This window comes from Plecotus auritus, assembly GCF_963455305.1.
Source record: "Plecotus auritus genome assembly, chromosome: 10".
Classification (NCBI taxonomy): domain Eukaryota; kingdom Metazoa; phylum Chordata; class Mammalia; order Chiroptera; family Vespertilionidae; genus Plecotus; species Plecotus auritus.
The window spans coordinates 42,817,264-42,833,739 of NC_137785.1; the positions used below are offsets into that span (position 1 = coordinate 42,817,264).

General features: G+C 49.2%; 1 protein-coding gene across 1 annotated transcript in view; it reads right to left on the bottom strand.

Annotated features, from left to right (window-relative positions):
- Positions 1 to 2,236: 2,236 nt before the first annotated feature.
- ST3GAL2 (ST3 beta-galactoside alpha-2,3-sialyltransferase 2) overlaps positions 2,237 to 16,476 on the bottom strand; it is a 49,126-nt gene continuing 34,886 nt past the window's right edge. The window contains exons 3-7 of the mRNA XM_080646026.1: positions 12,542 to 12,735; positions 8,299 to 8,478; positions 5,974 to 6,019; positions 5,561 to 5,680; positions 2,237 to 4,734 (exon numbers count right to left, since the gene is read on the bottom strand). Of these exons, the coding sequence (XP_080502152.1) occupies positions 4,561 to 4,734; positions 5,561 to 5,680; positions 5,974 to 6,019; positions 8,299 to 8,478; positions 12,542 to 12,735 (714 nt within the window). The 3' untranslated portion in view covers positions 2,237 to 4,560. The remainder of the gene's footprint in view (positions 4,735 to 5,560; positions 5,681 to 5,973; positions 6,020 to 8,298; positions 8,479 to 12,541; positions 12,736 to 16,476) is intronic.

The following is a 16,476-nucleotide window of genomic DNA, read 5'->3' on the forward strand; positions in this document are numbered from 1 at the left end:
GCCTGGTCCTAGAATAAGGGTCAAAGGAGTGAGGAGCTGGATGGAGTCAACTGCTAAATCCTTTTGGACTGTGGGGAGAGAAGAAACCTAACACTAAGAAAGACTGCAAACATCAATAAATTCACCCCAGATAAAATTAATGTTATGGAATGGTCTGATAAGAGACTTTACATATGTTCGTGTGCTCAAAGAGAAAGAGAAAATACATTTCAGTAAAAAAGAGCAAGAGCCCTCGCCAGTGTGGCTTGGTTGAGCATCATCCCATGCACCAAAAAGTCGCTGTTTCTATTCCCAGTCAGGGCACATGCACTGGTTGCAGGTTTGTTCCCTGGTCAGGGTGCCTACAGGAAGCAACCCAATGTTTCTCTCATCGATGTTTCCCTCTCCCTTCCTCTTTATAAATCAATGAACTATTTTAAATATATATATATATATATATATATATCTCACATGGATTTGCAGAGATTGGTGCCGCCATCAAACTTGAATTATGCGGGGGTGGGATGTTTTCTTCCTAGTCCTATTTACTCACCATCCAAGTCATGGAGAATGACAGTAGTTTATTGCAAATGTAATCAGGTGGTAACGCCAACCTGTGCATTCAGATGTAGTATCTTTGCTGGATCAAAGCAATATAGTCCTCAGCCAACATGGAGGGGGGGAAAAAGACACAGTTTGGTGGAACTCTTGATTCTGGAGGCAACAGTTAACATTTGGGAGTGCTGCTGCAACCAATCCAAATAATAAAACCCTAATATGCCAATCAACCAAATGGTGGAATGACCAGTCGCTATGATGTGCACTGACCACCAGGGGGCAGACGCTCAATGCAGGAGCTGCCCCCTGGTGGTCAGTGCGCTCCCACAGTGGGAGCGCAGCTCAGCTGACCGACCTGTCCCGGTGGCCCACCAGCCCTGCAGTGGCAGCCACTCCTTCCCTCAGTAGTCCTGCAGGTCCAATCTCTGAAGAGCGGGCTAGGCACCGACAGACCAGTGCCATTGGCATGATCCCAACAGCACCGCTGGCCTCCTGGAAGTTGGCCTCGGGCACCGCGGCCACTTCCCCTCCCTAGATGCTCCACAAGGAAGAAATGGTATAAAAGCGGCTGCCAGGGAGCTCCTGACAACCAGCGCAAACGTCAGCGGGACAGATCCAGATTCCAGGCCAACAAGGGCATCCCACCACCTGCCCAGAGGGCCAATTGCGTTCTGGTCCCCTTATCCCCCTCGGAACGGGTGCCAGATGCAGGGCTCACAGCTGGTGAGCACCACTATGGTGGCGCGAGCCTCTCCTGATCAGTACTGACTGGGCATGAGCCCATGGCAGGCGCAGCAGGGCTGGGATGAGCAGGAGTGGCAGGCAAGAGCAGCAAGTGGCATTGGACTGCGGGTTTCGGCCTGATCCCCGCAGGCCACCTCGAGGGACCCCACCCATGCAGGAATTCGTGCACCGAGCCTCTCTGTATATAAAAGCCTAAGCTACCAAATGACTGGTCGACTGGCCTCTATGACATGCACTGACCACCAGGGGTCAGACGCTCAATGCAGGAGCTGTTGTCCCCTGGTGGTCAGTGCGCTCCCACAGTGGGAGCACTGCTCAGCTGACCTACGGGCGCCAGATGCCAGGCTCATGGCTGGCAAGTGCAGCTGCGGTGGCTTGAGCCTCTCCTGTGGACACTCCCCCTGCATGCCCCTCCCCCATCCGGACTGGGACCTGGATTGGAACCGGCATCGCAAGGAGTGAGGCTGTGATGACAAGCGGCGGCTGCGTAGTCACGGGTGCACCAGTATCGCCCTAGGATGGGCGCGTGGATGGAGACTGCAGCAGAGCAGCAGCGAGTCTACAGAGTGGCAGTGGCAGTGGCAGGTGCAGTGGGGCTGGGATGAGCAGGAGAGGCATGGTGCCCGGCCGCCCAGCCCACGCTCGGGCTCCTCCCCGGCCTCCTGCCGCCTCGTGCACTACTTTGTGCTGTGCGGAATCGATGAGCTGGCAGGTGAGGCCGGGCAGTGGCGGCACGGAGGTCCACTGATCCCCACAGGCCAGGCTGAGGGACCCCACCAGTGCACAAATTCGTGCACCGGGCCTCTAGTTATGACATGAGGCAACTGGCTTTGATGAGTTGGGAGGCCTCCTGTGTAAAGGTGTTGGGGAGTTGATACCTTCCCCCTTCAAAATCTCCCCAACGTTCTACTTAGTCACATCTCCCCACTGACACATTTCAAAACAGATTAATGACTATATAGTATTTTGTCCTTTTTAATTTAGAAAGAGAGAAAGGGAAGAAAATTAAAAAACAACATTTGTTTAAATAACTATTGCAGAAAAGGAGATCTGGGCTGGATGCTGGGACCTACCTCTTCCAGAATGGGGGTTTATTAATGTTTTAAGCAAACACACAAACAAACAAAAACAAAATAAATTATTCTGCTCAATACTGTTTGGCATAATTGCATTGTTTTTTCATCTTCTAAACACTCAAAACAGCCTCTTCAGGAAGCATTGAGACTGGCAAGAATGACTGGTGCCCTAGCTCTCCAGAACAGAGGGAGGAGGCAATCCATCAAAGCCCTACTTCCCCCAATCCACCCCCATTCTTTATTTCACCTACTTTGGGAATTAGGAAGGTACAGACTCAAGCTAAATTGTCAATATATTAATTTTTGGGGGTTCCCACTGCTCTACCCCAAGCCTCCTCTCATACTCTTCTGGTTACTGTTCCCCCAGCCAGCTGCAGGAGCTACACCAACAGCCAGGAGGCTGCTTGGTGGTACCAACTCACTAAGAAAATGGGTGGTATTTGTGTTGTCACTGCTGGATAGTGGGGTCCTTTCAGTGGTTTGGAAGCTTCACAGAAGCTCTTTTCCCCTCCTAAAATTCCCTGACCTTGAACGTTGAATACCATCTGCAGCTTCCTCGAGGGGGTTAAGCTGGGTTCAATCATGCAAGAAGCTTCCAGTTGTAATCCCTGGTTGTTAGCTTCCCAGCCCATTCTTGAGCTGGAAATGGAAAGTGAGTCAGAGCGAGAAGGCAAGAGGTGAGCCTGGGGAAGGGGACCCATGGGCAGGGGAGGAGGCATGCAGGGGCAAGTCTACTCCTCCCCAGCTAGGCTCCCAGCTATTTCCACGGCCAGCTTGGAATTTTTACAGAATTTGTGTTGGTCAGCCATACCTGGTCATTACAGGTTAACTAAATTATGAGCCCAAAGCAAAAACCACCCCCAAGCAAGAGGTTTCTTACTCCTCTTTGGGGTGATGTGTGAGGGAAGAAGGTGCATGCACCAGGCAGCTGGGCTCCCCATCTCCAGCCTTCTTTGCCACGAGTTGCTCCCTCTCCCTTGAGCCAAAGATGTGTTTGTCGCGCGCGCGCGCGCGCGCGTGTGTGTGTGTGTGTGTGTGTGTGTGTGTGTGTGTGTGAGAGAGAGAGAGAGAGAGAGAGAGAGAGAGAGAGAGAGAGAGAGAGGAGAGAGGAGAGAGAGAGAGAGAGAGAGAGAGAGAGAGAGAGAGAGAGAGAGAGAGAGAGAGAAGCAGCGCCCTAATCAATCCCAGGGCATGTTTTGATTTTTTCTAGAGCAAGTAGGCTGGTGAGGAGGCCCAGGGCCTAAGGAGACACTAAAAGTTGTAGCGAACAGTAGGGGCCAAGGATACACGTGAGTGAGAAGCACCTTACATTTGATGTGAGGGGGCTTCCTTGTCCCCTTCCCAGTTCCTTACACCTGTGTTCGAATTCCGCTCCCAAGCAAAGGGTGAACACAGTTCGTTTTCTGGTGAGACACTAAATGCCCTGGTCAGAAAGGCCATTCCATAGGGTGGCCAAAGGCGGGGAGGGAGAGGCGGTAGGATGAGGGGCCACTCGCCCTCTGGATTCTCACTGCATTTCTTTGGTGGGTTAACACCCATCTCGGACTAAACAATAAAAGAAATATGGGGTCTAAAATTCTCTCGGAAGCCTGGAGAGGTCTGGGAGGGTTCTGGCTTTGCCTCTGAGGTGAAAGAGCGCTCCCCGTAAGTCACATGGACCGTTCCTGGACCGCTGAAAGGCCACGCGGGACCCCCGGCCCACCCTTCCCTCCTTCTCAGCGTCCTTGGTGGGGTCAAGCAATTGCGACAGCTCCGACCCAGCCTGAAGAAAGTGCTTCTCCGGGCCAGAAGCCACGTCCACTCTTAAAAAAGCGTGAAACAAAACCCAAGAGACCAGGGCTGTGGGGGTTGAATCGGCCGGTTCGCCCCCGAAGGCCATTGATTGGAGGAGATGGGCCCAGCGCCGGAAGTTGACTCGAGAGGAGGGGCATGATTGACTGAGATAAACATAGGCTCCGCCCGACCGCAGCGTTGATTTGGTGCCAGGCCCAGTCTTGTGATTGGCAGGGAACAGCCGGCGCTCGCTGGGCTGCAGCATGATTGGTCCAGACCGCAGCGGGCGCGCTCAGCGTTGCCCGGCGACGCCCCACGCCCGGCGAAGCGAGCAGGCGGAAGCCGCCACCCTGGGGCTGGTCTTGGGTCCCGACCCGGAGCGCAGACAGGCGCTGAGCTGCGGGCCGGAAGAGTCGCAGCCAGACCTTTCTCAGTTACCTCGGTAGACCTCGATCTTGCTGGCCTTGGCCAGCATGTCGATGATGTGGGCCTCGAAGTCGGCGTCGTGCACGCCGGTCTTCCGGAACTCGCCCGCGTACCGGTTATTCTCCCAGTAGTGGTGCCAGTTGCCCCGGCTGTCAGCCCCAAACCCGTACACGTTCACCTGCAGGGGAGGGCGGTGCAAGTCACCCCACGTCGGACCTTGGGAGAGCCTTGGGTAGTAGTGGGGAAGGAGAAAGGAGCCGCAGCGACCCGACAACCCGGGAGGCCGGCAGCTAATCGATTCCCAGAGCGCGGGATGCATGGGAAGAGGGGACACCCAAGCCTGGGCTAAGGACACTGACCGAGGGGGACTGCTGCTCCCTTTCAGCTCCTTCCACCCGTCTGATTGCTTCAAGAACAACGCCCCAATTTAGGGCTAGCCCAACTCTTGCTAACTTTTTTTTTTTTTAATGGAGTACTTTTATTTGAAAACTGGTCAAGTACCAATACCCTACGTTAAAGGATTTACTGGCAAAAGTGGGTGTGCTGGGTGTGAGCACTGAAGTGTATGGTAGAGCACCCCTGCCCACTAGCAAGATGCCTCCTTGAATGACTAACCTCCATTTTTAACAAGAGAGCAGGCCTGGGGCCCACAGCTATGGCAGATAACCATCCCCCTGAATCTTAACTACACTATCTCCATTCTATTCTATTTATGTTTTTTATTATTTTTTCTTTATGGCAAGTAATATCAATTATGGATGTAGTATTCTTTTTCCTTTGTAAATAAATTTAACTTTTAAATGAAGTGATTTCAGATTTGGTCAAATTAAAGTAGTAAGCCTGGGAAATGCAGAGCTACATTGCCTAGAAATGGGGAGAAATCAAAGCCACTTGGCTTCTGCCTACAAAAACACATTCCTCTTGAAGTACTACTGAGCCCTGAGAAGGGCTGCTTTCCCTTGTTCCATGGGTCCCACAATTTACCCCCAGACTGGGCTACCCACCTCATCACACACATGCAGGGCAAAGAAGAGCACCAGCATCCCTGTAGAAGGGTACCGCCCATGATGCTCTGTCCACCTGTCATGGATGTACTTGAAGAAGGCTGGGTTGTAGATCTGGACCTGAAGGAGAAAATGTGACAGGCACATGAGGGTTTTGGGGGCCTAGAGGCACAGGCCAGGCTCTAAGTAGCTTGTGCCAATTCCTCCACTCTTGCCCTTGGACCTGTTCATCTGTGTTCCCTGGTTCCTTGCAGCCTCTGTGGAGGTCAGGCATCCCAGCAGATGGGGACACTGAAGGTTCTGGAAGGGCACTAAGGGATACCTGAGCTACAAGACCAGGCACATCAGGAGGTCAGGTCTGCACTGTTTCCAATGAGGTGGGGATAAAGAAGGGGGCAGAGGAGGGAACTTACCTTTTCTTTGTCTACTCGAAGGAAGGACTTCACTGGAGCATAGGTACTGCAAGCAAACAAAAACAAAACATTTAGATGCCTTTGCTTCTGCTCAGGCCCGAGTGATGACAGCCTCACCACAAGACCCCCTGCTTCCAGACTGTTCTCCCACACCATATCACTGCAGTGCCTCACTCAGAACCTTCAATGGCTCCCCTGTCCTTCAGGATAAAATAAGGATGTTTTAGTAGACATACATTGGGCCTTCCATATTCCAGCCCCAACTTTTCTCCCACAACTCTCTGCTGTGGACTCTCCACTTGAGTTACCCAATCATCTCAAACCTACTGTGTGTGCTCTTACCTGTGCCCACCTGACACTCTTGCTACTCCTCACATTTGGCACAAGTCCCTCCTTCCCTATTAGCCATTCATGACACCCATAACCTACACTCCCTTTTCTAATCCCTTTGAAATCTATGGAATTTAAATGCTATAGCATTTATTTTAGCTTTTAGGTCTCCCAAACATAAAGTCAGGACACTGTGACTTATACTTTTGTGTTTAAAAATACATGATGAGCCCTAACCGATTTGGCTCAGTGGATAGAGCGTCGGCCTGTGGACTGAAGGGTCCCAGGTTCGATTCCAGTTAAGGGTATGTACCTTGGTTGCAGGCACATCCCCAGTAGGAGGTGTGCAGGAGGCAGCTGATCGATGTTTCTCTCTCATTGATGTTTCTAGCTCTCTATCCCACTCCCTTCCTCTCTGTAAAAAAACAATAAAATATATTTTTAAAAAACACATGATGATAACAGGCAAGAGATCGCAACAACTCAATTTTCCATCGTTAGATGAATGGATAAACAAAATGTGGCATGTCCATTCAAGGGAATACTATTTAGCCTTTAAAATTAATGAAATCTGCCCTAGCTGGTTTGGCTCAGTGGATAGAGTGTTGGCCTGCAGACTGAAAGGTTCGATGCCAGTTAAGGGCACATGCCAGGGTTACAGATCCCCAGTGGGGAGCATGCAGGAGGCAGCCGATCAATGATTCTCTCTCATCATTGATGTTTCTCTCTCCCCCTCTCCCTTCCTCTCTGAAATCAATAAAAAATATATTAAAAAAATAAAATGAATGAAATCTGAGACATGCTACAGCATGGATGAACCTTAAAAACATCATGGTAAGTGAAATAAGTCAGATATAAAAGGACAAATACTACATAATTCTACTTACATGAAGTACTTAGAATAGTCTAATCATAGAGACAGAAAGAACAGTGATTATCAGGATCTTGGGGAAAGAAGGAATGAGGAGTTATTACTTAATGGCTACAGAGTTTCCACTTGAGATGATAAAACAGTTCTGGAGATGGGTAGTGGTGATGTTTGCACAATAATGTGAATATACTTAATGCTACTGAACTGTACAATTAAAATTATAAATTTTAAGTTATATACATTTTGCTGCACACACAACTAAAACCATGGTTAAGACAGTTGATTAGTGGTTCCCTTGGGGGGGTGGGGGTTTAGGGAGTGGGGGTGATGGTTAAGGTGTACAGAGGTATCTTTAGATCTTTAGATTAAAGGTTTTCATTTTTAGAACATGACAGTGCTCTGAAATTAATTGTGGTGATGGTTATACAACTCTGAATAGGTTAAAAGCCATTGCATTATATACTTTAAATGTATTAATTGTATGGTATGTGAATCATATATTAATAAAGCTCCTAAAAAAAATACTTGGTTAGCCCTGGCTGGTGTGGCTCAGATGGTTGGGCATCATCCTGGGCACAGGGGTTTGCTGGATTGATTCCCAGTCAGGGCACATGCCCAGATTGCAGGCTCGATCTCTGGTAGGAGTGTGCAGGAGGCAGCTGATAGATGTTTCTCTTAAATCAATGTTCTCTTTCTCTCTCCCTTCCTCTCTTTCTAAAAATCAATAAAAATCTTTAAAAAAACAAAACAAAAAACCTTGGTTCACTGAATTTCCTGAGATTTCAAACTGTGACTGGGCAACTGCCCCCAAAGAAAATTCTCAGAAGGCAGAGCTCCCACAGTTCGGAACCACCCCCTGGAAAGGAGACCAAAAGCAGATTGTTCTTTCCTCACCTTTCCACCTCCAATATGCTGGCTGTCACCAAGCAGGAATTGACAAAGAACATGTTCAGGCCTCAGCTAAAGCACCACTTGGGGCCCTCCCTCCTAGTGCCTCCCTCCTCACCAGCCCCTCTTGGCCAAAGTAGTCACTTAAAGGAATTCTAAGGTCCAGTCCCCAGTCAGGCTCCTCCCAAGGTGGTCCTGTCACCCATATTGCACTCCCCGTCAGCAGGGCAGCTCACAATCGGATCTGTCCCGTGGACAGGGCGCTCGCGATCCACAGCAGGTCCAGGGCCTTGAAGGGCACCAACACAAAGCTGACGTTGGCGGGCAGGTTCTTGGCACTCTCAGGGTACATGAAATGGTGGGTGGTTCGGCTGCCAACATCCTGCTCAAAGCCCACAGTTGGTGCCTGATTCATTCTGCAGGGACAAGAGGTTGACGTGAGAAGAAACTGCCATAGAAACTGGTACACATAAAAGAAAAAGGCAAAAGAAACTGGTACAAGATTTTTAGAGGATGATTTGGTGCTGGCCAAAAAAATAGATATATACATACACTTTGATTTAGCAATTCCATTACCAGAAATCCACCTATAAAGATAGGTGCAGCCTGAGAGTGGTGTCTGAACTAGGAGGTCATGGTTCGATCCCGGTTGTTGGAAGCTGCCCATTGCCTTCACTAGCAGAAAGGGATGGACAAGGCGTCTGGAAGGGTGGTCAACCTTGAGGCTTTGGCAAGGGTCAGAGCTATACACCCACTGTCTAGTAGAGACAAAGGTAGCTGAAGCAACTTCCACCTTTTAGTCTTATGTAAATCCTTGCTGATGGGCTATCACCGAGCTATTACTGCAATTGCCTAAGCCCTAAGGGCTATGGGTGTGTCCCAAACCTGAATAAAAGGGATGGCAAGGCCAGAACAAGGCGGAGTCCTTCCTTGGGCTTCTGACTGGCCCCCAATTTCCAAGTTATTATTTCTTGTCTTGTCTCTTTCATTTGCGTGCAGCCTCCTCCAGAGCCCACCCCGAACACTGAACCGGAACCCTGAACCACGCGGGATGTGGGACACTCGCACCCGGTCATGGCATATGCCCAGGTTGTGGGCTCAATCCCCGATCATGGAGGAGACAGCCAATCAATGATTCTCTCATCATTGATGTTTCTATCTCTCTCTCCCTCTCCCTTCCTCTCTGAAATCAATAAAGATATATATTTTTAAAAAATAGGTGCATAAGTGTGCAAAGATGTGTGTACCAGGATATTCACTGCAATATCACAATAGTGAAAAGTAGGATCAAGCAATAAAGACTGGTTTATACATTTTGGTCCATTCAAATACCATGTGGCCATCAGAATGAATGAAGTAGATTTACATGTGCTGGTAAGAAATAAGTCCAGCTGTAACGGGTTTGGCTCAGTGGATAGAGCGTCAGCCTGCGAACTGAACGGTCCCGGGTTCGATTCCGGTCAAGGGCATGTACCTTGGTTGCAGGCACATCCCCAGTGGGAGGTGTGCAGGAGGCAGCTGATCGATGTTTCTCTCCCATCGATGTTTCTAACTCTCTATCCTTCTCCATTCCTCTCTGTAAAAAATCAATAAAATATATTAAAAAAAAGAAATAAGTCCAAGAGCCCCGGCTGGTGTGGCTCAGTTGGTTGGGCATCATCCTGTGCACCAGAAGGTTGTGGGTTTAATCAGGAGGCAGTCAATTGCTGTTATGCTCTCACATCAATGTTTCTCTCTCTCTCCCTTCCTCTCTCTCTAAAAATTGGTAAACTATTCTTTAAAAAAAAAAAAAAAAGTCCAAGAGTTATTCAGTGAAAACAACAAGTGGTGTGAGGTATCCCACTTCTTTCCTTATAATAATACATAGCTCTTGAATACCTACTGTGTGCAGCAGGAGGGAATTACAACATAGAAAAGGAAGACTTAAAATTTGATAGTATGATATACAAATAGAAAAAATATCTGGAATGGTATTAAAATTATGAATAATTCTTACTCTTGGGAAATGGAACTTAGGAGAATTCCTTTTTATTGTGTACATTTTTCCCCCAATATTACCTCCCTTCTGGGAGGAACAGAGCAGGTTGGAGAGGAAGGCTTAATAGGGATGGTGTTCCTCAGCTGCTGGGGGGACAGAAGGGTAGCAGGCAGTGGAAGACTTGGCTGGGCTCTAGGCTAGACAGGAGCTTGGGTCAAGGTTGACTCTTGTGAAGACCCAAGAAACAAACCTCATCTCACCAGAAATGGAGAGACCAAGCTGGTCCTGCAGATCAAAGGGCTACTGCTGCCCCAGGATGGCTTCTGAAGACAGCCCTCCACCTGCCTTCCCCACTGAATTGGCAGCCAGAGCTTTCACAAAGTCCCTTCTTAGACCTGTCACATGGCATCACTATGCCTCCCACCCTTCAGTGGGCCCTGCTGCAGAGCCTCCACCTCCTTGAGGTTCCTCCCACTTGCTGGGCAGCCACCAATCTTCAAAAGTTTGGGAATAAACAGAGTAAGAGGTCCAAAAGGTATTTCAGAGTCTCCAATGCAGGGGAACATGGCATGCATCTGGAGACAGGATTTTGCTTTGAGGCTCTGATTCATTCCAGAGAAGCCAAGCCCCGGAAAGGGGGCAGAGCAGGGCAGAGGATGAGCTATATTTCCTGTATCTCAAGGGCAAAGCATTCTAGAATTCTGTCTGCCCTTGGCTGCCTCCAGCAGCCAAAGAAGACCTGGGGGCAGGGGCACAGGCAGGGTAGACATGCATTCGTGGTTAGGGTTTGGTGCCTAGTCCCTTTCATTCATTCATGTATGTATGGCTACAATACGCCAGGCACTGCTCTAAGAACTGTGGACCCATCTGCTGGCCAGCTAAGGCAGGACCAGATCAACTCCATTTGGAGTTGTCGGCAGGGCTCAGAAGACATTCAGGAGGAGGAGACCTTTAGGTGGGTAGAGCCATCATCTCATTGTAACTCAGCTTGGCTCTCCCGGTGGGGTCTTTACATTGGTCCTACTTCCAGGAAGGGAGGCCTCCCCTCTGGTTCCAAAGCAAAATAAGCGTATAAGCAGAGTCATCTCCACTGTAACTGGCTCCTTATAGGTCAGCAGACAGCCAATTATCATCTGGGTCACCCCTTCCACAAATCGATTCTGGGGTGCACTGTAACATACCATGCCTCCTAGCCTGGTACCTGTGAGGGAACATCTGTGAATTCCTTTCTGTAGCTTGGCCTGACGAGGGGCCGCCCACCATCACAGCAGCAAAGCCTTTTTAGCTTGTCTGTTGTGCTTCTACTCTGGAGCTTCCAACCATCACCGAGATGCAGATGGCAGGGCAAGGGAGGCAGGGCTTCAGGCAGTCTAGAACATTTCTCAAGCGTTCCAGGCCTGACTGGAATAATGGACGCTTCATTCCCCAACCTCAGCCACAGTCTCTGGGTAAACAGAGGCCCCTCTTCAGCTCCCAGCCTGCCTCCTTTGCCAGCAACTGGACGATGGGGAGAATCTCAGGGGCTCTGGGTTCCTGGATGGGGCCTAGCATCCCCCTCCCCCTTACCGCACCATTCTCACCATAAGAAGGGTTTTGCAAGGAATGAGGAAAGCCTCAGAGACATTGCTGCCTTGGTGTTGCTATGGAGACAGCAACAGATTCTAAGATAAAACCCTTCCTTCCTCCTCCTGGGAAACCGGTCTTTTTTGCAATGCTCATCCTAAGAGGTACTTCATGAAAACTGGGCATTTTCAGTATCTTATTCTTAAGGGCTCTTCCTCCAAGGAGTGGGATGGCACTTCCTGCCTCCAAGTCCAGTGAAGAAGTCAGAAAACAGGTTCAGGGCAGAAGGAGCAGTGCATACTCAGCTTACAAGTCCACTCTTAGCCCCTGTCCATCCCCAGATTTCTTGCTCTGTGTCCCCCATCTGGAATGAATGCCCATCCAACCCTTCTGTCCTCAAGGCTGGGTCTTGTGAATGAGTGACACCCACACCCGCCCCCTCCCCCTCAATCTAAACCTTGTGACATAAAGGACAGCAGCCCAGAGCAAGCACCAGACATCCATCTGCTTGTTTGATGGATTCTACTTTTCTTCTTCTGCCCAGGACATCCGTCTTCTGTGAGTTTCAGGAGGAATCACCTATGACTATTACTGGTAAGCAAGATGCTGGTTTGGTTTGGGACCTCACCCCTGGTGCAACTACTGAGGAAACCAGGCAGGTAGGAGGGCCTCTGGTGGGCGTTTTCACCAGCAGCCAGCCAGGAGTCTAGTTTCAGCTCTTTTCAGACTAACTCAGAGTTGGAGACAGAGTACAGGCCTCAAGCAAAGTCTTGAAAGGGAATTCTGCCTCCTCATCCACCCCAACAAAGCGAGAACCTATCACAGGTCTGGGTGTTAGAGACCTATAGCAGCCCCAGCAGCTGGCAGCTCCTACACTGCCCGACAAGGCCACGGAGTCCAGTCCCCCCTCCAGGAGGCTTGGGGTCCCCGTGGCTCACCTCATGATGAAGTTGTGCCCGTCCACATCTGGCCCATAGCCAGAGCCCCGCAGGTTGCCGGAGTTCCCCACCACAGCACAGCGCCGGCACTGCTGGGGGTCCCGGAAACGGTAGGGGTTCTCGCCTGGTACTATCTGGAACAGCTTCTCCAGCACCTCATTGGTATTGTGTGACTTGAACTGGGGCTGCAACATCTGCAGAGGGGAAGGGAAGGGAGTGGGTGTGAGCAGAGAGGGACTCCTGCCTGCCTCCCCTCCCTCGCCACGTCCAAGCCACACAGGACCCCTAACCGGGCTGTCAGGGAGCAGGAATTCTCTGAGCAGTGAGGACCCTCCCAACAACAGTCAAGTCTCCCTTCCAGCTGCTCTGATGCACTGGAGGGGGGTTGGGGGTCAAGGCACATTCTCCAGGGACCTGTAGGCCTGTCCCAGGAACAGAGAAACTTCTTGGGTGGGCTCCTCGTGCATGAAGAGGCCCCAGCTCAGCTGTCCCCTCAGGGCAACTCTGAGTCACATCAAGAGGTCGTCTTGAAGTGCAGGTAAGATGTAAAGTCCAGCTGAGCTGCAGGGGTTCATTCCCAATCAGTCTACAGGGAGTGCCCCAGGAACCCTGCAAGGCCGGGGGTGACTGAAGCTGCCTGGGGCAGAATTCATGGGATATGTGAAGCCACTCCCTGAGCCTCCAGGGAAGGCAGAGAGGTGCAGACCTTCTTTCAATGCTAGAACAGCCAGAATGAAAGTGGTCTCCTGCATGTCCCACCACCATGCAGGTGAAAAAACCCCACACAAAATGAGGCCCAGGTAGCATTCTAAGGCCTTCAGAGCCAGGCAGGTGACACACAGAAATGAAGTGGCAGGTGGGGCCCAGGGCAAACAGGAGGCCCCATCCATCAATAAGAGTCAACTTCAAGAGAAACCAAGATGGCGGCATAGGTAAAAACCTAAACTGCTGCCTCACACAACAATTTCAAAACTACAACTAAAAGACAAAACGGACATCATCCAGAACCACAGGAAGGCTGGCTGAGTGGAAATTCTACAACTAGAAGGAAAGAGAAAGCACACTGAGACTCAGAGGAGCTGCAGGAGGCAGAGGTACTGAGACGCGTGCGGAGAGGACTGCCAACTGAGTGCGCAGCTGGCTTTCTCAACCAGGAGGGAGACAAAAGCTCCCGACTGCACTGAACTCCAGTTCCGGGCAAGACTCTGGGGACCCAGACTCATTCGGGGAGAAACTGGACTGTCTGGCGGCGGGCGGAGTTTGAAGGCAGCTTTCTCTCAGAGGTGCTTGCAGCGATTACCACAGGACACTGACACACAGGGGCCTATTAGGGCAGGGCTGACAGGAAACCAATGCTGTCTGCTCCGCTCTGAGACTCCACCCCTTCTAAGCTGAGCACAGAGGATTTTGCAAGTCTTGTCTCATAAGGGTGTCTCCAGCACAGAAGTTCTCCCAGTGTAAACACAGCTAATCCTCACAGCCAGTTGGCCTGGAGGTCAATTCATCCCAGTGATACCAACAGCAACAGCAATCAAGGCTTAACTACAACAAGACTGTGCACACAATCCACAAAGGGGTGCACCAAGAGTGTCCACCTCAGGTAACTGGGGAGGCTGAGCCACTGGGCCCTACAGGAAACCTAGCACATAAAGCCACTCTATCAACTTAGGGAAGCAGCCAAAATGCGGAGACAAAGAAACAGGTCACAAATGAAAGAAATGGAGGAAAGCAAATGACTGGATATAGAGTTCAAAACCACGGTTATAAGGTTACTCAAGAATTTTCTAGAAAAGGCTGATAAATTTAGCGAGACCCTCGAGGATATGAAAAAGGACCAACTAGAAATTAAGCATACACTGACTGAAATAAAAAATATTATACAGAAATCTAACAGCAGACTAGAAGACCGCAAGAATCAAGTCAAAGATTTGAAATACAAAGAAGCAAAAAACACCCAACCGGAAAAGCAAAAAGAAAAAAGAATCCAAAAATATGAAGATAGTGTAAGGAGCCTCTGGGACAACTTCAAGCGTACCAACATCGGAATTATGGGGGTGCCAGAAGAAGAGAGAGTGCAAGATACTGAAAACCTATTTGAAGAAATAATGACAGAAAACTTCCCCACCTGGTGAAAGAAATAGACTTACAAGTCCAGGAAGCACAGAGAACCCCAAACAAAAGGAATCCAAAGAGGACCACACCAAGACACATCATAATTAAAATGCCAAGAGCAAAAAACAAAGAGAGACTATTAAAAGCAGCAAGAGAAAAACAGTTAGTTACCTACAAGGGAGTACCCATACGACTGTCAGCTGATTTCTCAATAGAAACTATGCAGGCCAGATGAGAATGGCAAGAAATATTCAAAGTGATGAATAGCAAGAACCTACAATCAAGATTACTCTACCCAGCAAAGCTATCATTCAGAATTGAAGGGCAGATAAAGAGCTTCACAGATAAGAAAAAGCTAAAGGAGTTCATCACCACCAAACCAGTATTATATGAAATGCTGAAAGGTATTCTTTAAGAAGAGGAAGAAGAAGAAAAAGGTAAAGATAAAAATTATGAACAACAAATACATATCTATCAACAAGTGAATCTAAAAATCAAGTGAATAAAAAAATCTGATGAGCCCTAACTGGTTTGGCTCAGTGGATAGAGCATCGGCCTGCGGACTGAAGGGTCCCAGGTTCGATTCCAGTCAAGGGCATGTACCTTGGTTGTGGGCTCATTCCCAGTAGGGGGTGTGCAGGAGGCAGCTGATCGATGTTTCTCTCTCATGGATGTTTCTAACTCTCTATTCCTCTCCCTTTCTCTCTATAAAAAAATCAATAAAATATATTTTTTTAAAAATCTGATGAACAGAATAAACTGGTGAATATAATAGAATCAGGGGCATAGAAAGGAAGTGGACTGACAATTCTCGGGGGGAAAGGGGTGTGGGGGGTGCGGGAAGAGACTGGACAAAAATCGTACACCTATGGATAAGGACAATGGTCGGGGTGGGGGGGGGATAAGGGCAGAGGGTGGGGTGGGAACCGGGTGGAGGGGAGCTATGGGGGAAAAAAGGACAATTGTAATAATCTGAACAATAAAGATTTATTAAATTTAAAAAAAAAGTCAACTTCAGTCAATTGTTTCCATGAGAGATTGTGAGCCCAGAAGGACTAAATTTTCTAACTTTTCAAGAGAAGCTGAAAGTATGGATTTCATGTGCAATATCCTGATTCATAAATGCTGATAACTAACAGTAATATTTATTATTTTAAATATATTTTTATTGATTTCAGAGAGGAAGGGAGAGGGAGAGAGAGAGATAGAAACATCAATGATGAGAATCATTGATTGGCTGCCTCCTGCACACCCCACTCTGGGGATCAAGCCTGCAACCCGGGCATATGGCCCTACTGGGAATCGAACCATGACCTCCCAGTTCATTGGTTGACGCTCAACCACTGAGCCACGCCAGCTGGGCCATTAATAGTACTATTTAAAAAACACTGAGTGGGCTGGCCGTGGCCCACACGCCACCAATTGGTAAGGTCAAACTAGGGCTTTAAAATGCCCTGTGTGGCCAAAACCGGTTTGGCTCAGTGGATAGAGCGTCGGCCTGTGGAATGAAGGGTCCCGGGTTTGATTCTGGTCAAGGGCATGTACCTTGGTTGCGGGCACATCCCCAGTGGGGGGTGTGCAGGAGGCAGCTGATCGATGTCTCTCTCTCATCGATGTTTCTAGCTCTCTATCCCTCTCCCTTCCTCTCTGTGAAATATCAATAAAATATATTAAAAAAAAAAAATGCCCTGTGTGTCTGGCCAGTATGGCTCAGTTGGTTGGGCATCGTCCCATGCACCAAAATATTGCCAGTTCCATTCCTTAGACCCCCAGTAGGGAGCATGCAGGAGATAACCAATAAATGCTGTGCTCTCACATCAATG